Source organism: Oncorhynchus nerka, linkage group LG8 (assembly GCF_034236695.1).
Source record: "Oncorhynchus nerka isolate Pitt River linkage group LG8, Oner_Uvic_2.0, whole genome shotgun sequence".
NCBI lineage: Eukaryota > Metazoa > Chordata > Actinopteri > Salmoniformes > Salmonidae > Oncorhynchus > Oncorhynchus nerka.
In genome coordinates, this window is record NC_088403.1 from 40,405,407 (window position 1) to 40,426,556 (window position 21,150).

The window sequence follows — 21,150 nt, forward strand, 5'->3', positions numbered from 1 at the left end:
CTTATGGCTTGGGGGTAGAAGCTGTTCAGGGTCCTGTTGGTTCATGACTTGGTGCAGAGATCGTTAACCCCTGTTTGAAGGTGTAACTGCGGTATGAGCTGACAAATAGGTGAGCGGCTGCTCGTGTGTGTCACAAACCACTCCCTTCCATATGACTGCTACTGCGTTAGAAGTTCAAAACGGCAATCGAAAGTGTGTCATTGCATCCAATCGCTACCGATAAGGTAACACAAGGAGCTGCTTGTGGATTTGACAACTCTAACAGAGTTCCACCTCCGACACCACCAAAACAACCACTATGCGGCTGTGAGCAAGCGTGGATCTGATAGAATCTAGTCTCAACTAATTGATCCGGTTTTGTAGTATACCACTCTGGTAATAAGTAATCCAATCCATTACAGTATTACCATTTTTCAGCACTTTATTTAACACACATTTAACATCCTAGTCAAAGGAACATCAGAATACAATGTATACATGTACATACGTTCCATAAGTGGCCTATCATTATCAAACGAGATAAAACAGAAAAACATTTGTAAAAGGAGTGTAGGAAAGGATAGTTTCCCAAATGGCACACCATTTTCTATTCAGTGCACTTCTTTTGATCAGGGCCAATTGTGGCCTGGTCAGAAGTTGCACACGTAGGGAATAGAGTGCGATTCGGGACACAGCCTAGGAGAGAACGTGTGGTTAAAGCATGTAAAAAGTACTTTAAAAAACAAACAATACACCTTTTGTTCTGAGAATGTGCCCTTTGGTTTTATAACGGTTTATAATGAGAGAGAGAGAGAGAGAGAGAGAGAGAGAGAGATTGACACAGAGAGCGCAGTATAGCTATGTAGAATAAGATCTGTCTTCATCAAATTTCACACCCGTCCCTTACACGTGCTGCTGCTACACCTCTCTCTCAACACCCATGCATACACGCATGCACACCTAGAGTTCACCGAACCATATTCCCATGAACAAAAAAAAACAACCTGTAATTTTACAACTGAACTGTTACAATGCACGCAGTATCTTTTTCAAGGACAGGGAGAGACTTTGAAAGTAACCAACATAGTATCTGGCAGTGATTACATTTATGATTATAGTGTGTCAATTCAGGCTTTCAAAGCCATATTTACATATAAAAACACACACAGGACCCAAGGTGCAAATCTCCTATAACGGGTATTCCCAAACTGGGAACGATTACCCCCCGACCCCATTTCTTTCTTCTTCACATTTTCAAACAGTCCATTTAGATTTTCCAACAGGGGCTATACATTTTGGTGAGTTTTTCCCCCTCGCATATGATGAGTAGCCTCGTTTCACTGCCAAAAATAAAATGAAACCACCTAGTGTTCAGCGAAAACAACACAATGTCAAATACAGGTAGCTTAGTCAAATAATTAACATCCAATTACATTAAATCTCTCGCGGGAATTCCACTAACGGTCCATATGTAGCTGCTGCTCATGTTGGCATCTGTACTGATGGTGCAAAAGCCATGACAGGGAGATATAGTGGAGTGGTAACGCGCGTGCAAGCAGTTGTTCCCGATACCACATGGGTACACTGCAGCATCCACCGCGAGGCTCTTGTTGCCAAGGGAATGCATGACAGCTAAAAATCGTTTTGGACACTACAGTGAAAATGGTTAACTTTGTTAAAACAAGGCCCCTGAACTCTCATGTATTTTCTGCACTATGCAATGATATGGGCAGCGACCATGTAACACTTTTACAACATACAGAAGTGCGCTGGTTATCAAGGGGCAAAGTATTGCCACGTTTTTTTGAATTGAGAGTTTTCCTAACTGACCATAATTTTCACTTGTCTGACCGCTTGCATGATGACGAGTTTCTCACACGACTGGCCTATCTGGGTGATGTTTTTTCTCGCTTCAATGATCTGAATCTAGGATCACAGGGACTCTCCGCAACTATATTCAATGTGCAGGACAAAATTGAGGCTATGATTAAGAAGTTGGAGCTCTTCTCTGTCTTTATTGAGGGCAACACACAGGACTTTCCATCATTGTATGATTTTGTGTGAACACAAGCTTATGGACAATGTCAAATGTGATACAGCGAAGCACCTGAGTGAATTGGGTGTGCAATTATGCAGGTACTTTCCCAAAACGGATGACAGAAACAACTGGATTCGTTATCCCTTTCATGTCCTGCCTCCAGTCCACTTACCGATATCTGAACAAAAGAGCCTCATCGAAATTGCAACAAGCGGTTCTGTGAAAATTGAATTTAATCAGAAGCCCATGAAGCCACCTATTTCTGGATTTGGCTGCACTCAGAGTATCCTGCCTTTTGAAATCGCGCTGTTAAGACACTGATGCCCTTTGCAACCACGTACCTATGTGAGAGTGGATTCCCTCACTAGCATGAAAACTAAATACAGGCACAGACTGTGTAGAAAATGATCTCCAATAGAACCCAATATTGCAGAGTTATGTGCCTCCTTTCAAGCACACCCTTCTCATTAACCTGTTGTGAGTTATTCACAATTTTCAATGAACAAATAAGGTTTTATATGTAAAGAGCAAAATTATTGATTATTATTATATGATTATTTGTGCCCTGTTCCTAAAAAGAGCTCTTTGTCACTTCCCACGAGCCAGGTTGTGACAAAAACTCACACTCATTCTTATGTTTAATAAATGTATCACTTAGTGTGTGTGTGGCAGGCAAAAAAAAACATTTGAGAGTGAGCTGACCCTGGTGCTAGAGGGGGTATGCAGCTGGAGGTTGAATGTTTGAAGGGGTACGGGGACTATAAAAAGTTTGGGAACCACTGTTCTGTAACACACAAAAATGGTATATTCACATAACCAACATGCTACAAAGTAAAGAAATTGTATTCGCTGGACTGAATATGTATGTAATAGACGTACAGCTCCAATGTGTGTGTGTGTGTGTGTGTTGTATCTAAACCTATAGGTCCATGTTCATAACTGTTGTCAGATTGTGTGTTGGGAAACCTTGAGTGTGTGTGTGTTGTACTACACTCTATGAAACAGAACAACAATGATTTATCGACCCAAAGAGGAACATGCTGGGGAACAATGTATCTATAACATACTCTGTCTTGTTTACGGTTGCAAAATTAGTTATTTTCCCAAATTCTCAGGTTTTCAAACAAATACATGTTGGGGTCCTGTGTGGCACAGTTGGTAAAACATTGACGCTAGCAATACCAGGGTCATGGGTTTTATACCCGTTGGAGTCACTAATAGGAAAATGTACCAGGTTGACATGAGTCTTGTCCTGGAGGCAGAACTGAGCGATTTCCCCTTAGGCCAGCTGCAAAGTCAAAATTGGCTAGATTGTAAAAATGCATGAAAACTAAAATGAGCTTTTGTGTCTTAATTTAAGGTTGTATGACTTTGTCGCTGTGCCAGCTAGTGTCTGCTAAATGGCCTAGTGTGTTAGGATTCACGGGTTTCCTGCTTATTCCCTTCTAATTCTAGCAATCTTCCAACATTTTGGGAAAGTTATCAGAATTAACTTAACTGGCAGATGGCTTGGTACCGTTAGTGGGGTGTAGTGTTTTTTGGGGGCTCCTCCAACTAGTAGGAGTGTCTATATGTGTGAGCGAGGGTCCAGTGAGCAAACTTGATCAAAGTAAAAAAATGTTGGAAGTGACAGGATTAAAACAGCAACCAAACAAATAAAGACGGCTGTCACACGTGTGAAAAAAACGAACAATTTATGGTTCACTTGGTGTCTCCACCCTCTCCCTCAAGTTTACACGGTATAAGAACTATACAGATGGAGGCTCTTAATTTGCATGGCAGGACATTTCTAAATGGTTGTGTATTTGAGGTTTAAAAAGACTTCTGAAGTTTGTAATTTCCCCCACAAAAATGTCCAATAATTATAATAATTCACATTTACTGTTGCTGCAGGATTATGTTCCTGCATTAGAAAACTGGATCAAATTAAGATCCTACATCTGTACATACACTATAAACACAGATACAACCCACCACAGATTCTTGGAAGAGGTGGTTAATCGTCACCCAGTTTTGTGTGTTATGTGTGTGTATGTGTAAGAGAGAGAGTGTGGGCGTGTGGGTTGCATGTTCTGCGGAGTCCCTATCATGTGTATGTCTATGCATTTGAATGTGTTGCGTGTTCTGCGGAGTCCCTCTTGTGTGTCTGTGTGTTTGTGTTTTTCTGCATGTGTCTCGTGTTCCGCGGCATCCCTCTCGTGTGTCTGACTGTGTGTGTGGGTGTATTTCGTGTTCCTCTTTGAGAGAGAGAAAGTGTTTGTGTGTGTTGCATGTTTCTCTGCAAAACAAAGAATACAAAGCTGGCAGGCCCCCAAACAAACCCTACTGTATGTTTGTTTAACCTTCCTCCGAGACAACCACGGAGCCAATGAACACTGGACACACACACACACACACACACACACACACACACACACACACACAGCCTCCGCTTGTGCACTGACAATTACCAGACGACAAAGGGAGGCGTTGTGTGTGTGTGTCTCAGAGAGAGAAGTGAAGTGTGTCTGTAGGGCAGGGAGCCATGCTGTGCTGTGTATGGTTTGTGTTTAGATTAAAGTGTGTTTACTTTCTGCCAATTGTTGCTGACTGGCATGGGCTTAAAGTAGGTCCGACAGTGTGTGTGTATGTGTTTCCCGGCATCAGTATGCTGTTCCACAGGTTACACTGGACAGACAGGTGGAGACCAGAGAGATTCCAGAGAGAGATTCCAGAGAGAGAGAGAGATAAGAGAAAAAGAAAGAGAGAGCGAGAGACAAAGTTTACTTAAGAGACTGGTAGGGCCGCATACCCCTCTTTCGCTCTCTCTGTCCTTTCTTTGTACTGTCTGTTCCATTCCTCTGCCCTTTCCTTATCCTCCTCTTCTTCTCCTTTATTCAATCCATAACTGTGTTCAACAGTGTCCAATGTCGTTTAAACAACAACAAAACAGAGTCCTCTTCCAAACTGTCTTATATCCAAAGTTTAAAAGTCCTCAACAATGCAGCGAGCAAAAGTCCTCCACTCTTCTTCTTTCTCTAAATGGTCTTGTATACAACATATTAGTATTTGTTCTAATTTCCCAAACCGCCAAATGTCCAGTTAGAACCTTTGGAACAGACAGTCAACTTCACAGAAATATAATGATTAGAATATAACTCATTCTAGTTCTGTGCTCAACTCCTTTCTATACAGGCAGTATGTAATGTATGTATAAATGTCACAGATACAGCGAGCATACTGCACCACTCCTGGCTATCACATCATCACATACATTTCTTTGCCATTTTTTTCTGCTACCGTTCTGTTCCACAGTTCCACATTATATGATGTGAATTATAAATGAATACATTCTTCTGTCTTTTGATCCTCTGTGTCCATCCAATGTTTTCAGGTTCATAACTCCCTCCTTCACATGTAGAATCTCCAGATCTATTTACAATTCACTTTGGAAAGAATGGGGGAGTTAGTCCTTGGGGTCTCACCCTTCCCTCCTCCTCTCCTCTAATCCCTCCTTTCACCCCCTAATTCCTCACTCTGGCAGTGTCCTCACGCTGCCTCCGTTCCTCACCCTATCCTTTTCATCCCACCCCATACCCTCTTCTGGCAGTGGTCTCCCCTCTCGCTCTCCTCCATCTCCCCCTCCATTTACAGATCCAAACGGAACACCCCAAAATAACTTGATGACTCCTCTGCATGAACCATGGTGGGGGAAGAGACAGAGACGAAGAGCTCATCCCCGGCCCTCAGCTCAAACAGCCCTCCCTGGTAGACAGAGTGGAGGGCGTACTCTGCCTCTGGGGCCCAACACTTAGTGCCTACGCCCTTCAACAGCTGGATGGGCCGCAGGTAGGACGTCTTCTTGTAGACACACTGGACCAGCTGGTGACTGGCTGTTGGCTGGTCCCCTTCACTGGGCGACGGGTAGCGGAAGTAGACCTAGGGATGGAGGGATGAGGGCGGGATGGAGGGAGAGAGATATACATATTACTCAACGTGATAAAATGCATTATATTATTATAATGCAGTAGAAGACTTGTCTTAAGCATGCATCACCACTTAATAATGTCTTATTATCATCGCATATGATGCTCACTATATTTAAAAAAACAGAGTCTCATACTTGTTCCCACAATTGCAAAAGTATTAATCCCCCTTGGTGTTTTTCCTACTTTGCTGCAATACAACCTGTAATTTAAATTGATTTTTATTTGGACATACACAAAATACTCCAATTGGTGAAGTGAAAAGAATGTGAAATCACCCCCTTTGCTATCAAACCCATAAGTATGATCTGGTGCAACCAATTACCTTCAAAAGTCACATAATTAGTTAGATTGCACACAGCTGGACTTTATTTAAGTGTCACATGATCTCAGTATGTATACGCTTGTTCTGAAAGGCCCCAGAGTCTGCAACACTACTAAGCAAAGGACACCACGAAGCAAACGACACCATGAAGACCAAGGAGCTCTCCAAACAGGTCAGGGACAAAGTTGTGGAGAAATATAGATCAGGATTTTATTCTAAAAAAATATCTGAAACTTTGAATATCCCATGGAGCACCATTAAATCCATTATTAAAAAAATTAAAGAATATGTCACCATAACAAACCTGCCAAGAGAGGGCCGCCCACCAAAACTCATGGACCAGGCAAGGAGGGCATTAGGCATTAATCAGAGAGGCAACAAAGAGACCAAAGATAACCCTGAAGGAACTGCAAAGCTCCACAGCAGAGATTGGAAAATCTGTCCATAGGACCATTTTAAGCCATACACTCCACAGAGCTGGGCTTTACAGAAGAGTGGCCAGAAAAAGGCATTGTTTAAAGAAAGAAATAAGCAAACACATTTGGTGTTCACCAAAAGGCATGTGGGAGACTCCCTAAACATATGGAAGAAGGTACTTTGGTCAGATGAGACTAAAATTGAGCTATTTGACCATCAAGGAAAACGCTATGTCTGGCGCAAACCCAACACCTCTTATCACCCAGAGAACCCCATCCCCACAGTGAAGCATGGTGGTGGCAGCATCATGCTGGGGGGGATGTTTTTCCATCGGCAGGGACTGGGAAACTGGTCAGAATTGAAGGAATGATGAATGGTGCTAAATACAGGGAAATTCTTGAGGGAAACCTGTTTCAGTCTTCCAGAGATTTGAGACTGGGACTGAGGTTCACCTTCCAGCAGGACAATGACCCTAAGCATACTGCTAAAGCAACACTCGAGTAGTTTTAGGGGTAACATTTAAATGTCTTGGAATGGCCCAGTCAAAGCCCAGACTTCAATCCAATTAAGAATCTGTGGTATGACTTAAAGATTGCTGTACACCAGCGGAACCCATGCAACTTGAAGGAGCTGGAGCAGTTTTGCCTTAAAGAATGGGCAAAAATCCCAGTGGCTAGATTTGCCAAGTTTATAGAGACTTACAGCAAAATTACTGCATAAATAGGGGGGATAAATAGTTGTGCACGCTCAAGTTCAGTTTTTGTGTCTTATGACTTGTTTGTTTCAGAAGAACAAATATTTTGCATCTTCAAAGTGGTAGGCATGTTGTGTAAATCAAACGATACAAACCCCCCTCAAAATCAATTTTAATTCCAGGTTGTGAAGGCAACAAAATAGGAAAAATACCAATACCACTGTGTGTATTAATACATGTGTGAATTGGAAATGTGTTTTTGTATATCCCAACTCTTCTTGGGACAACCTTGGAGAGTGGGGTCAATGCAAGGGTCAGCCATTATCAATGGCAACCTTGGAGAAATTAGAGTTAAGTGCCTTGCTAAAGGATACGTCGGCAGATTTGTCACCTTGTCGGTTTGGGGATTCAAACAAGCTACCTTAACCAGCCCAATGCTCTAAACGCTAGGCTACCTGCCGCCCTTATACAGTATACTTCAATGTCAAATGTGTTTACCTGAGAGTACATGTAGTAACGCCCATCCTGGGGCACACGCAGCCTCCCATCGGCTAAGGTCATGTTGTGAAGGTGGGCTCCGAAGCTCTGATTGGTCCACGAGCGGACTGGGTGGCGACATGATTGGTGGAGGTCGGGCTGGGGGGTGGGATACATGGGAGACCCTGTCGGATAGAGAGTGCGCAAGAGAGAGAGAGAGCGAGGAAAGGAGAAAAATGGGCATCAGCGGGCACAGAAAACAACACGAAGTGAGGGTGAAAGGGAGGGAGAGGCAGAAAATAAGTGAGTATAGGAGGAGTAACCAAACAGACAAGTAATATTCCTGCAGGAAAATCTATATCAGATAAGTGTGTATATGTCCCAAATGGCACACTATTCCCTATTATGTTCTATTGGCCCTTTATAAGGTACACCTATTTATTAATTTGCCTCCAGAACAGCCTGAATTCGTCATGGCATGGATTCTACAAAGTGTAGTTCAAACGTTACTCAATTGGTATCAAGGGACCTAACATGTCCCAGGAAAACATTCCCCGCACCATTACACCACTGCCACCAACCTGTACCATTAAAACCAGCCAGGATGGGACCATGAACTCATGCTGCTTACACCAAATCCTGACTCTGCCATCAGCATGACACAACAGGAACCGGGATTCATCGCCTCCTAAATTGTCTAGCGTTGGTGATCGCGTACCCACTGAAACAGCTTCTTCTTGTTTTTAGCGGATAAAAGTGGAACTCGGTGGTCGTCTGCTGCAATAGTCCATCCGTGACAAGGACCGACGGAGTTGTGCGTTCCGAGATGCCGTTCTGCAAACCACTGTTGTACTGCACCGTTACTTGCCTGTTTGTGGCCCGCCTGTTAGCTTGCATGATTCATGCCATTCTTCTTCGATCTCTCTAATCAATGAGCTGTTTTCACCAACACGACTGCCACTGACTGGATGTTTTTTTTCCAGACCCCTCGACTTTTCCCAAATTTTATTATGGTACAGCCTTATTATAAAATGGATTCATTTGACCCCCCTTATCAATCTGCACACAATAGCCAATAATGAAATAGGGAAAACAGACATTTTTGCAAATGTATTAAAAATTTAAAACAGAAGTGTCTTATTAACACAAGTATTCAGACCCTTTGCTATGAGACTCGAAATGGAGCTCAGATGCATCCTGTTTCCATTGATCATCCTTGAGATGTTTCTACAACTTGATTGGAGCCCACCTGTGGTAATTAAATTGATTGGACATGAGTTGGAAAGGCACACAGCTGTCTGTATAAGGTCCCACAGGTCCCGCAAAAACCAAGCCATGATTTCGAAGGAATTGTCCAAAGAGCTTCGAGATAGGATTGTGTTTTTGATTTGCCATTATGTGGTATTGTTTGTAGATTGATGAGGAAAACAAATATTTAATACATTTTAGAATAAGCCTGTAATGTAACAAAATGTGGAAAAAGTCAAGGGCTCTGAATACTTTCCGAATGCACTGAATAGGGTGCCATTTGGGATGCAAGATGTCTTTCATTTGAACAAACTGATTCCTAATGTTCCTATTAGTTAAACCACACAAACGAGCTTGCATGGATGCACACACAAACACACACACACACACACACTCATAGCGCTAGGCGATGAGGTAAAACACATAGCCCTTTGAAGTGTGTGTAAGTGTGCATGCACGCCTGCATGCGTGCGTACATGCATGTGTACATTCCTGTAATGTCACCCAGGGTTTCTTGGCTGGTCTGGAATGGACTTCCTTATTGCCTTACAAGAAGAGCCAGGAGTTTTGCCAAGACAGGAGACCTTCCAGATCAGGATAAACTTCTGGCACTCATAAGGAATTAAAGTGACTTATTTCCTTATGAGAAAAGTTGACTCCCTCTTCCTCCTCCCTACTGACTGTTTTTTATATTTTTTATATAACCTTTATGTAACTAGGCAAGTCAGTTAAGAACAAATTCTTATTTACAATGACGGCCTAGGAACAGTGAGTTAACTGCCTTGTTCAGGGGCAGAACGACAGATTTTTACCTTGTCAGCTCAGGGATTCAGTCTAGAATACTTTCGGTTAATGGCCCAATGCTCTAACCACTAGGCTACCTGCTGCCCCTGTTGACTAACAAAGAGACAGGCCTTGGCCTGGATGGCTAGCAAAGAGAGAGAGAGAGAGCGTGAGAGCAGGAGCGAGAGAGAAAGGGGAACCATGCCCTTAGTGCCCTGAAGAGCAGTAATTGCTGCTAAGGGGAGGACGGCTTATAATAATTGCAGGAATGGAGTAAATGGAATGGTACTATATCAACCATGTGTTTGATACCATTCCATTTACTCCATTCCAGACATTATGAGTTGTCCTCCCCTCAGCAGCCTCCACTGCTTTAGAGCTGATGGTAATAACACCAGAAACGCAGGCCAAACCAGACTACAACCTGCTGTAGCATTTCAAATAATTCCCCATAAATAGCATAATATTTGAAAGCATTTTCATTACATTACATTTACATTTACATTTAAGTCATTTAGCAGACGCTCTTATCCAGAGCGACTTACAAATTGGTGCTTTCACCTTATGACATCCAGTGGAACAGCCACTTTACAATAGTGCATCTAGGTCTTTTAAGGGGGGGGGGGGGGGGGGAGAGAAGGATTACTTTATCCTATCCTAGGTATTCCTTAAAGAGGTGGGGTTTCAGGTGTCTCCGGAAGGTGGTGATTGACTCCGCTGTCCTGGCTGTGAGGGAGTTTGTTCCACCATTGGGGGGCCAGAGCAGCGAACAGTTTTGACTGGGCTGAGCGGGAACTGTACTTCCCCTAAGTAATTTTCAATTACTTATTTCAAATGCTATTTCTAAATACCTGGGTAAATGCTTTGGAGTGTATCTGAGTATTTTCAAATACTTTCCAATTGCATTTCCAAATATATTAAAAAAATATTAAACTAGTTGTCTTTTCAAACAACAAATATCTAAATTACAAATGTAAAACCTTAAATAGTATTTGAACCCAGGTCTGGTATACACTAGCACAGACAGAGAGACACACACACTCTCACCTTGAGTGCTGCTGTCTCTGAGGGTCAGGTGGGCTGACGGCCGCTGGGGCACAGAGGTAGCGAACTTTGACCCCGAAGTGTTGAAGGTGTGAGGTAACGTTCTCGCTTCTGACAGAGACGCATAAACATGACATCATCATCATCATTACCATCATCACCACCACTCACAAGGTCATGACCGATAAAGACAAAATGTAGTTCCAGATTCAACACCACAATAGGGGGTATACATGTACTGTGTGTATAGATAGATTTGTCATTGTTTTTTAGTCAGACAATAGGTCATGGAGGTAGAGTATGATAGGGGATAGGTATTCGGTTGATAGAGTTTTAATTGTTGTCATTGTTACTGAGTGTCACACAACAGTCATACAGACAGGTACAGTATTTTAGAGATTGACTCACCTTGAAACGTCTGCTTTGAGATTATGTTCTCTGTCACCTATAAAATTAAGATAAAGATGTTGTATGAGAACAGGTGGCATTGGTGCTGGCAGAGACTAGATCAGCATCATTATCTTTATGATAGAAGCTTCCAAAACAACAGGTTACTCAAAGTATAGACATCGAAAGTAAAAAAAACAAAACACACAACCAACATCATCATTATCGTCATCTTCATCACTATCAGTCGCGTGCTGTGGTTTAGTTTCTTCCTTATGCCATTTCTCTGGCATGTACTGTAGTCTTGACTTACTCAAAGTTAAGACACTAATACAGTCAAGCTTTCATTAAATAACACACTCCATCTCGCTCTCTTTCACTCCTTCTCAAATCCCTTACTCCTTTGACGGTGGTTTGGTGGGTACGTGGGAAAGATAAACAAAATAAAAAGATCCAACAAGAGATATCACTTATTTGTTGGGCAGAGTGTGTTTGTGGGTTAGATTCAAGATGCATTGCTTAAGTTCTGCTATGGGCATATAGACATTGTAGGAAAACGTATCAGGAAAGCCAATGTGATGGTATTTACACAATGACTGTAGGCAGAGGAAAGACGGATATAGACATTGTAGGAGAACATAGCAGGAAAGCCAGTGTGATGGTATTTACACAATACATGCTGACAATTGGCAGCAACAACCAGTGATATTTCAAACTGTACTCTGTACTTTATGTGTACAGTATGTGTATATAGCCTTGTTATTGTGTTACTACATTTTTACTTTAGTTTATTTGGTAAATATTTTCTTAACTCTTCTTGAACTGCACTGTTGGTTAAGCGCTTGTAAGCAAGCATTTCAAGGTAAGTTCGGTGCAGTTGACAAATAAAGTTAAATAAAGTTGACAAATAAAGTTTGAGTTGATAGAAAGACTCTCTGTCTGTCCGTCTATGTACACTACCATTCAAAACTTTTGGGTCACTTAGAAATGTCTTTGTTTTTGAAAGAAAAACATTTTTTTGTCCATTTAAATAACATCAAATTGATCAGAAATACAGTGCAGACATTGTTAATGTTGACATTGTAGCTGGAAACGGCAGATTTTTTATGGAATATCTACGTAGGTGCACAGAGGCCCATTATCAGAAACCACCACCCCTGTGTTCCAATGGCACGTTGTGTTAGCTAATCCAAGTGTATCATTTTAAAAGGCTAATTGATCATTAGAAAACCTTTTTGCAATTGTTAGCACAGCTGAAAACTGTTGTTCTGATTCAAGAAGCAATACAACTGGCTGGTTTAGACTGGTTGAGTATCTGGAGCATCAGCATTTGTGGATTCGATTACAGGCTTAAAATGGCCAGAAACAAAAAATTCTTCTGAAACTCGTCAGTCTTTACTTGTTCTGAGAAATGAAGGCTACTCCATGCGAGAAATTGCCTAGAAACTGAAGATCTCATACAATACTGTGCACTGCTCCCTTCACAGAACAGCGCAAACTGGCCCTAACCAGAATACAAAGAGGAGTAGGAGGCCACGCTGCACAACTGAGCAAGAGGACAAGTACATTAGAGTGTCTAGTTTGAGAAACAGACGCCTCACAAGTCCTCAACTGGCAGCTTCATTAAATAGTACCCGCAAAACACCAGTCTCAACGTCAACAGTGAAGAGGTGACTCCGGGATGCTGGCCTTCTAGGCAGAGTTCATCTATCCAGTGTCTGTGTTCTTTTGCCCATCTTATTATTTTCTCTTTATTGGCCAGTCTGAGATATGGCTTTTTCTTTGCAACTCTGCCTAGAAGGCCAGTATCCATGAGTCGCCTCTTCACTGTTGACGTTGAGACTGGTGTTTTGCGGGTAGAACAAACAGGACAATGACCCCAAGCATATAACCAAAGCAATGTTGGAATGGCTTCAGAACAATGTGATAGTTCCATGAAACATGGGACCAACACTTTACATGTTGCGTTTATATTTTTCTTCAGCGTATGTTGGTTCAGCTATATGCCCAAATGTTGACCAAACTCACAATCCTATTGCAACTGGTTACCTTACAGTTGTACGTTGAATCAACTTCAAAGCTATTTTGTTGAGAAAACTCACAATCCTATTGCTGCTGGTTGCTTTACAATTGTACATTGATAACATCTTATTTTACAGTGCACGCACACATACACAAAACACACACGCACCAGACAATTGCTTTCACACTGCAGTTTTGGTTTATAGCACGAAGAGCTGTGTTCTAAATGTGACCAGGGTTAAAGTTTGAGCACCGACTGCAACCATAAGAGTAAAACCACCAGCTGCAATAACAACAACAAACAAACTAAGTCTTCAACCTTTCACCCTTTTTAGAGGCCCTAGTACAGTACAGACCCTGTAGAGAAAGAACTGAGACACAGGGTCCTGATTCACTTAAATGGATAGTGCAAGATTTTCAGATGAACTCGGATACCATTTTTATATCTCTGCGTCCAGCATAAAGGAAGTTAAACTTAGTTTCGCGAGCCAATGCTACCTAGCGTTAGCGCAATGACTGGAGATCTCTGGATGCAGACCTAAAAATGGTATCCACAAGTTCATCTGACTAGGGAAGTAGACAGAAGGCTTAATTTCCAAAATCTTGACCTATCCCTTTAAAGTTCTTAAGAACGAATTTGAAAAAGTTCTTAAAATGATTCTGCACAGAGCCTTATTGGGGTCAGTAATCAATGCGACTCAAACTAGGAGTGCTGATCTAGGATCAATCCCCCACCCCATGTAATCTTATTAATCTTAATAATTACAATCTATGAAGGCCAAACTGATCCTAGATCAGCAGAACTACACCGTCATGCTTTGTGAATATTGCCACTGATATCAGAAAGAGCTGATAAACAGGGTCTTGAGTCACTAAACATTTTTAAGGACTAATTTGAGAAAGTTCTTACGATTTTGCAGATTTGCATGTACCTCATAACTTCCTTAAGAACTTATTTGCGTTTTTGTTGTTATGAAGCTTCTTGGATTTTTTTCTCTAGAAGGTTTTACTGAATCCATGCCCTCGTTATTCACTGGAAAAGCTAGTGAAAAGTGAAGAAGGAAAGAGGGAAAACAATGGGAGAGGGAAAGACAAGTATGCACATGAACAAGTATTACTACTCTGGGAGCTTAGCAGAAGATGGAAACCCAATCCCTTAATATGTGTGTGTGGTGCAGGTCTGGGCCAGTCTAAACTCTCCATAGCTCTGTGGCACAGAAAGGGAAACGTATCTTGCCATAATCTACTCAAAACAGTTTGTTTCTCAGTTCCTTCTGCAGGGCTGATGATAAATATGTAACTTATATCTCATTTAAGAGACAGATATAGAAATATGGTAGATAGAATGAACATGGTCTGAGTGATATACAGATCTAGAGCTATGGAACGGACAGGGAACCTTATCTAGGTCTGATCTAATCTAAGAAGTTACTGTTTTCCCGTTCTTTCAGCAGGAGTTAATAACATTAATAAGTAACGTATACCTCCTTTAAGACACAGTTCTAGAAATACAGTAGACGGTCACAGTCTGAGTGATATACAGATCTGAGCTAGAGGTCTTACAGTGGGTGAATCTTATCTAGTACTAATATACTCTAAGAAGTTACCGTTTCTGTCTTTCAGCAGGGTCAATGATGTAATAAGTAATTTATACCCTCCTATAGGTATAGAATAGAAATCTAGTAGATTGTATTTGTATTTATTATGGATTCCCATGCTGCCAAGGCAGCAGCTACTCTTAATTGGGTCCGGCAAAATTAAGGCAGTTATACAATTTTAAAATCATTAAATACATTCAGAACAGATTTCACAACACACAAAGTGTGTTTCCTCTGGCCCCTACTCCACTATCACATATCTACAACACAAAATCCATGTGTACTTGTGTATAGTGCGTCTGTTATCATGTTGCTTCACAGTCCCCGCTGTTCAATAAGGTGTATTTTTATCTGTTTAAAAACAAATCTGATTCTACTGCTTGCATGAGTTACTTGATGTGGAAAAGAGTTCCATGTAGTCATGGCTATATGGAATACTGTGCTCCTCCCATAGTTTGTTCTGGACTGTGAAGAGACCTCTGGTGTCATGTCTTGTGGGGTATGCATGGGTGTCTGAGCTGTGTGCCAGTGGTTTAAAATGACAGCTCGGTGATTTCAACATGTCTCACAAATACAAGCAGTGATAAAGTCACTTTGAGCCAGGAGAGATTGACGTGCATATTACTAATGTTTGCTCTCTGTGTACATCCTAGGGCTATCTGAGCCAATTGTAATTTTTTAAAGTCCCTCCTTGTGGCACCTTTTATTTTAATTTTTTTCACCTTTATTTAACCAGGTAGGCCAATTGAGAACAAGTTCTCATTTACAACCGCGACCTGGCCAAGACAAAGCAAAGCATTGCGACAAAAACAACACAGAGTTACACATAAACAAACGTACAGTTAATAACACTATAGAAAATCTTTATACAGTGTGTGCAAATTAAGTAAAGAGGTAAGGTAATAAATAGGCCAAAAGTGTCAAAGTAATTACAATTTAGCAATTTACACTGGAGTGATATATGTGCAGATGAGGATATGCACGTAGAAATACTGGTGTGCAAATGAGCAGAAAAACAAACAAATATGGGGATGAGGTAGGTAGTTGGTTGGATAGGCTATTTACAGATGGGCTGTGTACAGCTGCCGCGATCGGTAAGCTGGTCTGACAGCTGACGCTTAAAGTTAGGGAGCGAGAAATAAGCCACCAACATCAGTGATTTTTGCAATTCGTTTCAGTCATTGGCAGAAGAGAACTGGAAGGAAAGGTGGACAAAGAGTTGTTGGCTTTGGGGATGACCAGTGAAATATACCTGCTGGAGTGCATGCTACAGGTGGGTGTTGCTATGGTGACCAGTGAGCTGAGATAAGGCGGAGCTTTACCTAGCAAAGACTTATAGATGACTTGGAGCCAGTGGGATTGGCAACGAATATGCAGCGAGAAGTCAAGGATCGGTAGGATAGTCAGTTTTACGGGGTTATGTTAGGCAGCATGAGTGAAGGAGGCTTTGTTGCGAAATAGGAAGTCGATTGAGATTTGACTTTGGATTAATGTGAGTCTGGAAGGAACGTTTACAGTCTAGCCAGATACCTAGGTATTTATAGTTGTCCACATATTCAAAGTCAGATCCGTCCAGAGTAGTGATGCCAGTCGGGCAGGAGGGTGCGGGCAGCGACTGGTTGAAGAGCATGCATTTAGTTTTACTAGCATTTAAGAGCAGTTGAAGGCCACGGAAGGACTGTTGTATGGCATTGAACCTCATCTGGAGGTTTGTTAACACAGTGTCCATAGAAGGGCCAGAAGTATACAGAATGGTGTTGTCTGCATAGAGGTGAATCAAAGAATCTCCAGCAGCCAGAGCATCATTGATGTATACAGAGAAACGTGTCGGCCCGAGAATTGAACCCTGTGGTACCCCCATAGAGATGGCCAGAGGTCCAGACAACAGGCCCTCCGATTCGACACACTAAACTCTATCTGAGAAGTAGTTAGTGAACCAGGCAAGGCAGTCATTTGAGAAACCAAGGCTGTTGAGTGTGCCGATAAGAATGTGGTGATTGACAGAGTCGAAGGCCTTGACCAGGTCGACGAAGACAGCTGCACAGACCTGTATTTTATCGATGGAGGTTATGATATCGTTTAGGACCTTGAGCGTGGCTGAGGTGCACCCGTGACCAGTTCGGAAACCAGATTGCAGAGAATTCGAAATGGTCAGTGATCTGTTTGTTCACTTGGCTTTCGAAGACTTTATAAAGGCAGGGCAGGAAGGATATAGGTATGTAACAGTTTGGGTCTAGAGTGTCTCCTCCTTTGAAGAGGGGGATGGCCGCGGCCGCTTTCCAATCTTTAGGAATCTCAGATGATACGAAAGAGAGGTTGAACAGACTAGTAAAAGGGGTTGCAACGATGGCGACGGATCATTTTAGGAAGAGAGGGTACAAATTGTCTAGCCCAGCTGATTTGTAGGGATCCAGATTTTGCATCTCTTTCAGAACATCAGCTGTCTGGATTTGGGTGAAGGAGAAGCCGGGGGGCTTGGGCCAGTTGCTGAGAGGGGTGCAGAGCTGTTGGCCAGAGTTGGAGTAGCCAGGTGGAAAGCATGGCCAGCCGTAGAGAAATGCTTATTGAAATTCTCGATTATCGTCGATTTATCAGTGGTGACCGTGTTTCCTAGTCTCAGTGCAGTGGGCAGCTGGGAGGAGGTACTCTTATTCTCCATTGACTTTACAGTGTCCAAAAGCATTTTGGAATTAGTGCTGCAGGATGCACATTTCTGTTTGAAAAAGCTAGCCTTTGTGTATTGGTTTCTGACTTCCCTGAAAAGTTGCATATTGCTGGGAATATTCGAAGCTAGTGCAGTACACCACAGGGTGTTTTTGTGCTGGTCAAGGGTAGTCAAGTCTGGAGTGAACCAAGTGCTATATCTGTTCTTAGTTCTACATTTTTTGAAAGGGGCATGCTTATTTCTGATGGTGAGGAAAGCACTTTTAAAGAAGAACCAGGCAGCCTATACTGACGGGGTGAGGTCAATATCCTTCCAGGATACCTGGGCTAGGTCGATTAGGCCTGCTCGCAGAAGTGTTTTAGGGAGCATTTGACAGTGATGAGGGATGGTCGTTTGACTGCGGACCCATAAAGGACGCAGGCAATGAGATAGTGATCCTGGTTGAAAACAGTAGAGGTGTAGTTGGTCAGGATGATATCTATGAGGGTGCCCATGTTTACGGATTTGGGGTTGTACCTGGTAGGTTCCTTGATAATTTGTGTGAGATTGAGGGCATCTAGCTTAGATTGTAGGATGGCCAGGGTGTTAAGCATATCCCAATTTAGGTCACCTAGCAGTACGAATTCTGACGATAGATGGGGGGGGCAATCAATTCACATATGGTGTCCAGGGCACAGCTGGGAGCTTAGGGGGGTCTATAACAAGCGGCAACAAGGAGGGACTTATTTCTGGAGAGATGGATCTTTAAAAGTAGAAGCTCGAACTGTTTGGGCATAGACCTGGATAGTATGACAGAACTCTGCAGGCTCTCTCTACAGTAGATTGCAATTCGCCCCTTTAGCAGTTCTGTCTTGACGGAAAATGTAATTGGGGATGGAAATTTTTTGGTGGCCTTCCTAAGCCAGGATTTAGACATGGCTAAGACATCAGGGTTGGTGGAGTGTGCTAAAGCAGCGAATAAAGCAAACTTAGGGATGATGCTTCTGATGTTAACATGCATGAACCCAAAGCTTTTACAGTTGCAGAAGTAAAAAAATGAGAGCGTCCGGGGAGACACAGGGCCTGGGTTAACCTCTACATCACCAGAGGAACAGAGGAGGAGTAGGATGAGGGTACGGCTAAATGCTATAAGAACTGGTCGTCTAGTGCTTTGGGAACAGAGAATAAAAGGAGCAGATTTCTGGGCGTGGTAGGATAGATTCAGGGCATAGTGTACAGAGAAGGGTATGGTAGGGTGCGAGTACAGTGTGGGTAAACCTAGGCATTGAGTGACGATGAGAGAGGTTGCATCTCTGGAGGCTCCAGTTAAGCTACAGTACAGTAGTCCAGGTGTGCCATAACTAGGGCCTGTAGGACCTGCCTTGTTTATAGTGCTGTTAAGAAGGTAGAGTAGTGCTTTATTATGGACAGACTTCTCCCAATCTTAGTTACTGTTATAACAATATGTTGTGACCATGTCATTTTACAATCCAGGGTTACTCCAAGCAGTTTAGTAACCTCAACTTGCTCAATTTCCACATTATTTATTAAGAGATTTAGGGTTTTGTGAATGATTTGTCCCACATACAATGCTTTTAGTTTTTGAAATATTTAGGACTAACATTCCTTGCCACCCATTCTGAAACTAACTGCAGCTCTTTAAGTGTTGCAGTCATTTCAGTCGCTGTAGTAGCTGATGTGTATAGTCATCCGCATACATAGACACACTGGCATCACTCAAAGTGGCATGTTGTTAGTAAAAATTGAGTTTGATCCTTTCAAAACAACCACCTTGTTCACAAACACAGAATCATTCACAGCCTAAATATCTAAAATCCATTCTATAATTTTTTCTATGATCTCAGACAAACAACATGGCATCGACCTCGATTGTGACTTGTTCTCTCTGTAGGGCACTGTGGAGCAACCACAGACATAGATTTTATGCCAGACATCCAATCTCATGATAACCCCTATACTGGAGTTTCCAGTCCTCTATATGCTTCACCTGCATTCATGGGCCAGGGAGGGGCAAAACGGTGTTGAAGCCCTCTTTAGAATAGGCATAGCACCTCCATTAGCACCAGCAAAAAGTATTTTATTAGTACCTGCACACACACCTTATAACACCTAAGAATTTAGACGTTTGTTCAACCAGTTGCCTTGATCCGTTGGTTTCATTTCACTAGAAACCCTCTGAGCATAGAAATGTGTCTGGACTGGTAGACTATGAAGGCAATGCATTTAAACTTCAAAAGATTAGCATTCTCATGTCTGAACTGATCTCCAATGTTGTTATAAATGCTTAAATTGAATTAAATCTATCAAGAGTATTTTCCCTCTAGCATGGGGAGTAAACATAATCTATAACACATCCTACCCTACATTGTTTGTATATATTGGAGGTATTGCCTAAGAAACAGACAACTCTTCCTCTACATTATTCACGGTTATATCATATTGGCACACACACACACGTTTACCTGTCCAGCAACCAGACTTGAATTATCAGGCTTATATCATTCACAAATGGGGAGTTTGTACTGCTCTGTGGATGAATGATGCCACACACACACACACACACACCCCTCTATGTAATCCCTGGATGAACCGCTCCATATTGTCACGCCCTGGCCATAGAGAGGCTTTTTATTCTCTATTTTGGTTAGGGCAGGGTGTGACTAGGGTGGGCATTCTATGTCCTTTTTTCTATATTTTGTATTTCTATGTCTTGGCCTGGTATGGTTCTCAATCAGGGACAGCTGTCTATCGTTGTCTCTGATTGAGAACCATACTGTAACGGTTTTCTTCCGTCGAAGGAGAGTCGGACCAAAATGCAGCGTGGTAATTTCCATACATGTTTATTAGATGAAAACACGAACAAAACAAAAACAACAAACGGAACGTGAAAACCTATACAGCCTATCTGGTGACTACAAACACAGAGACAGGAACAATCACCCACGAAACACTCAAAGAATATGGCTGCCTAAATATGGTTCCCAATCAGAGACAACGACAATCACCTGCCTCTGATTAAGAACCACCTCAGGCAACCATAGACTTTCCTAGACAACCCTACTCAGCCACAATCCCAATACCTACTAAAACCCCAATACAAAAACACACCACAAAATAAACCCATGTCACACCCTGGCCTGACCAAATAAATAAAGAAAACACAAAATACTAAGACCAAGGCGTGACACATACTTAGGTACCCTTTTCCCCCACCTGTTTTGTGGAAAGTTAATTTTGACTTTGTTCAGGGCACATAGCCCAAAGCTTCACGGTTTTGTTCTTTGTTTTGTCGGCGTCATTTTTAAATAAAGAAAATGTACGCTTACCATGCTGCACCTTGGTCCAGTCCTTCAGCCAGCCGTGACACATATAAACACAATCCATTAAAAGACGTACCTTAATCAAATGTGGTGCTTTACAAAGGGAATAGGGTGCGATTTGGAACACATCCTATGATAGAAGTTTGTAAATATCTCACCTTATAAAGTTTAGGATTAACTTGTCCAGA

The 21,150-nt window shown here is 42.2% G+C and overlaps 1 protein-coding gene across 1 annotated transcript in view; it reads right to left on the reverse strand.

Annotated features, from left to right (window-relative positions):
• Positions 1-403: 403 nt before the first annotated feature.
• LOC115133307 (tumor necrosis factor ligand superfamily member 10-like) overlaps positions 404-21,150 on the reverse strand; it is a 68,760-nt gene continuing 48,013 nt past the window's right edge. Inside the window, exons 3-6 of the mRNA XM_029666414.2 lie at positions 11,379-11,415; positions 10,974-11,081; positions 7,917-8,080; positions 404-5,935 (exon numbers count right to left, since the gene is read on the reverse strand). Coding sequence (XP_029522274.1) covers positions 5,645-5,935; positions 7,917-8,080; positions 10,974-11,081; positions 11,379-11,415 — 600 coding nt within the window. The 3' untranslated portion in view covers positions 404-5,644. The remainder of the gene's footprint in view (positions 5,936-7,916; positions 8,081-10,973; positions 11,082-11,378; positions 11,416-21,150) is intronic.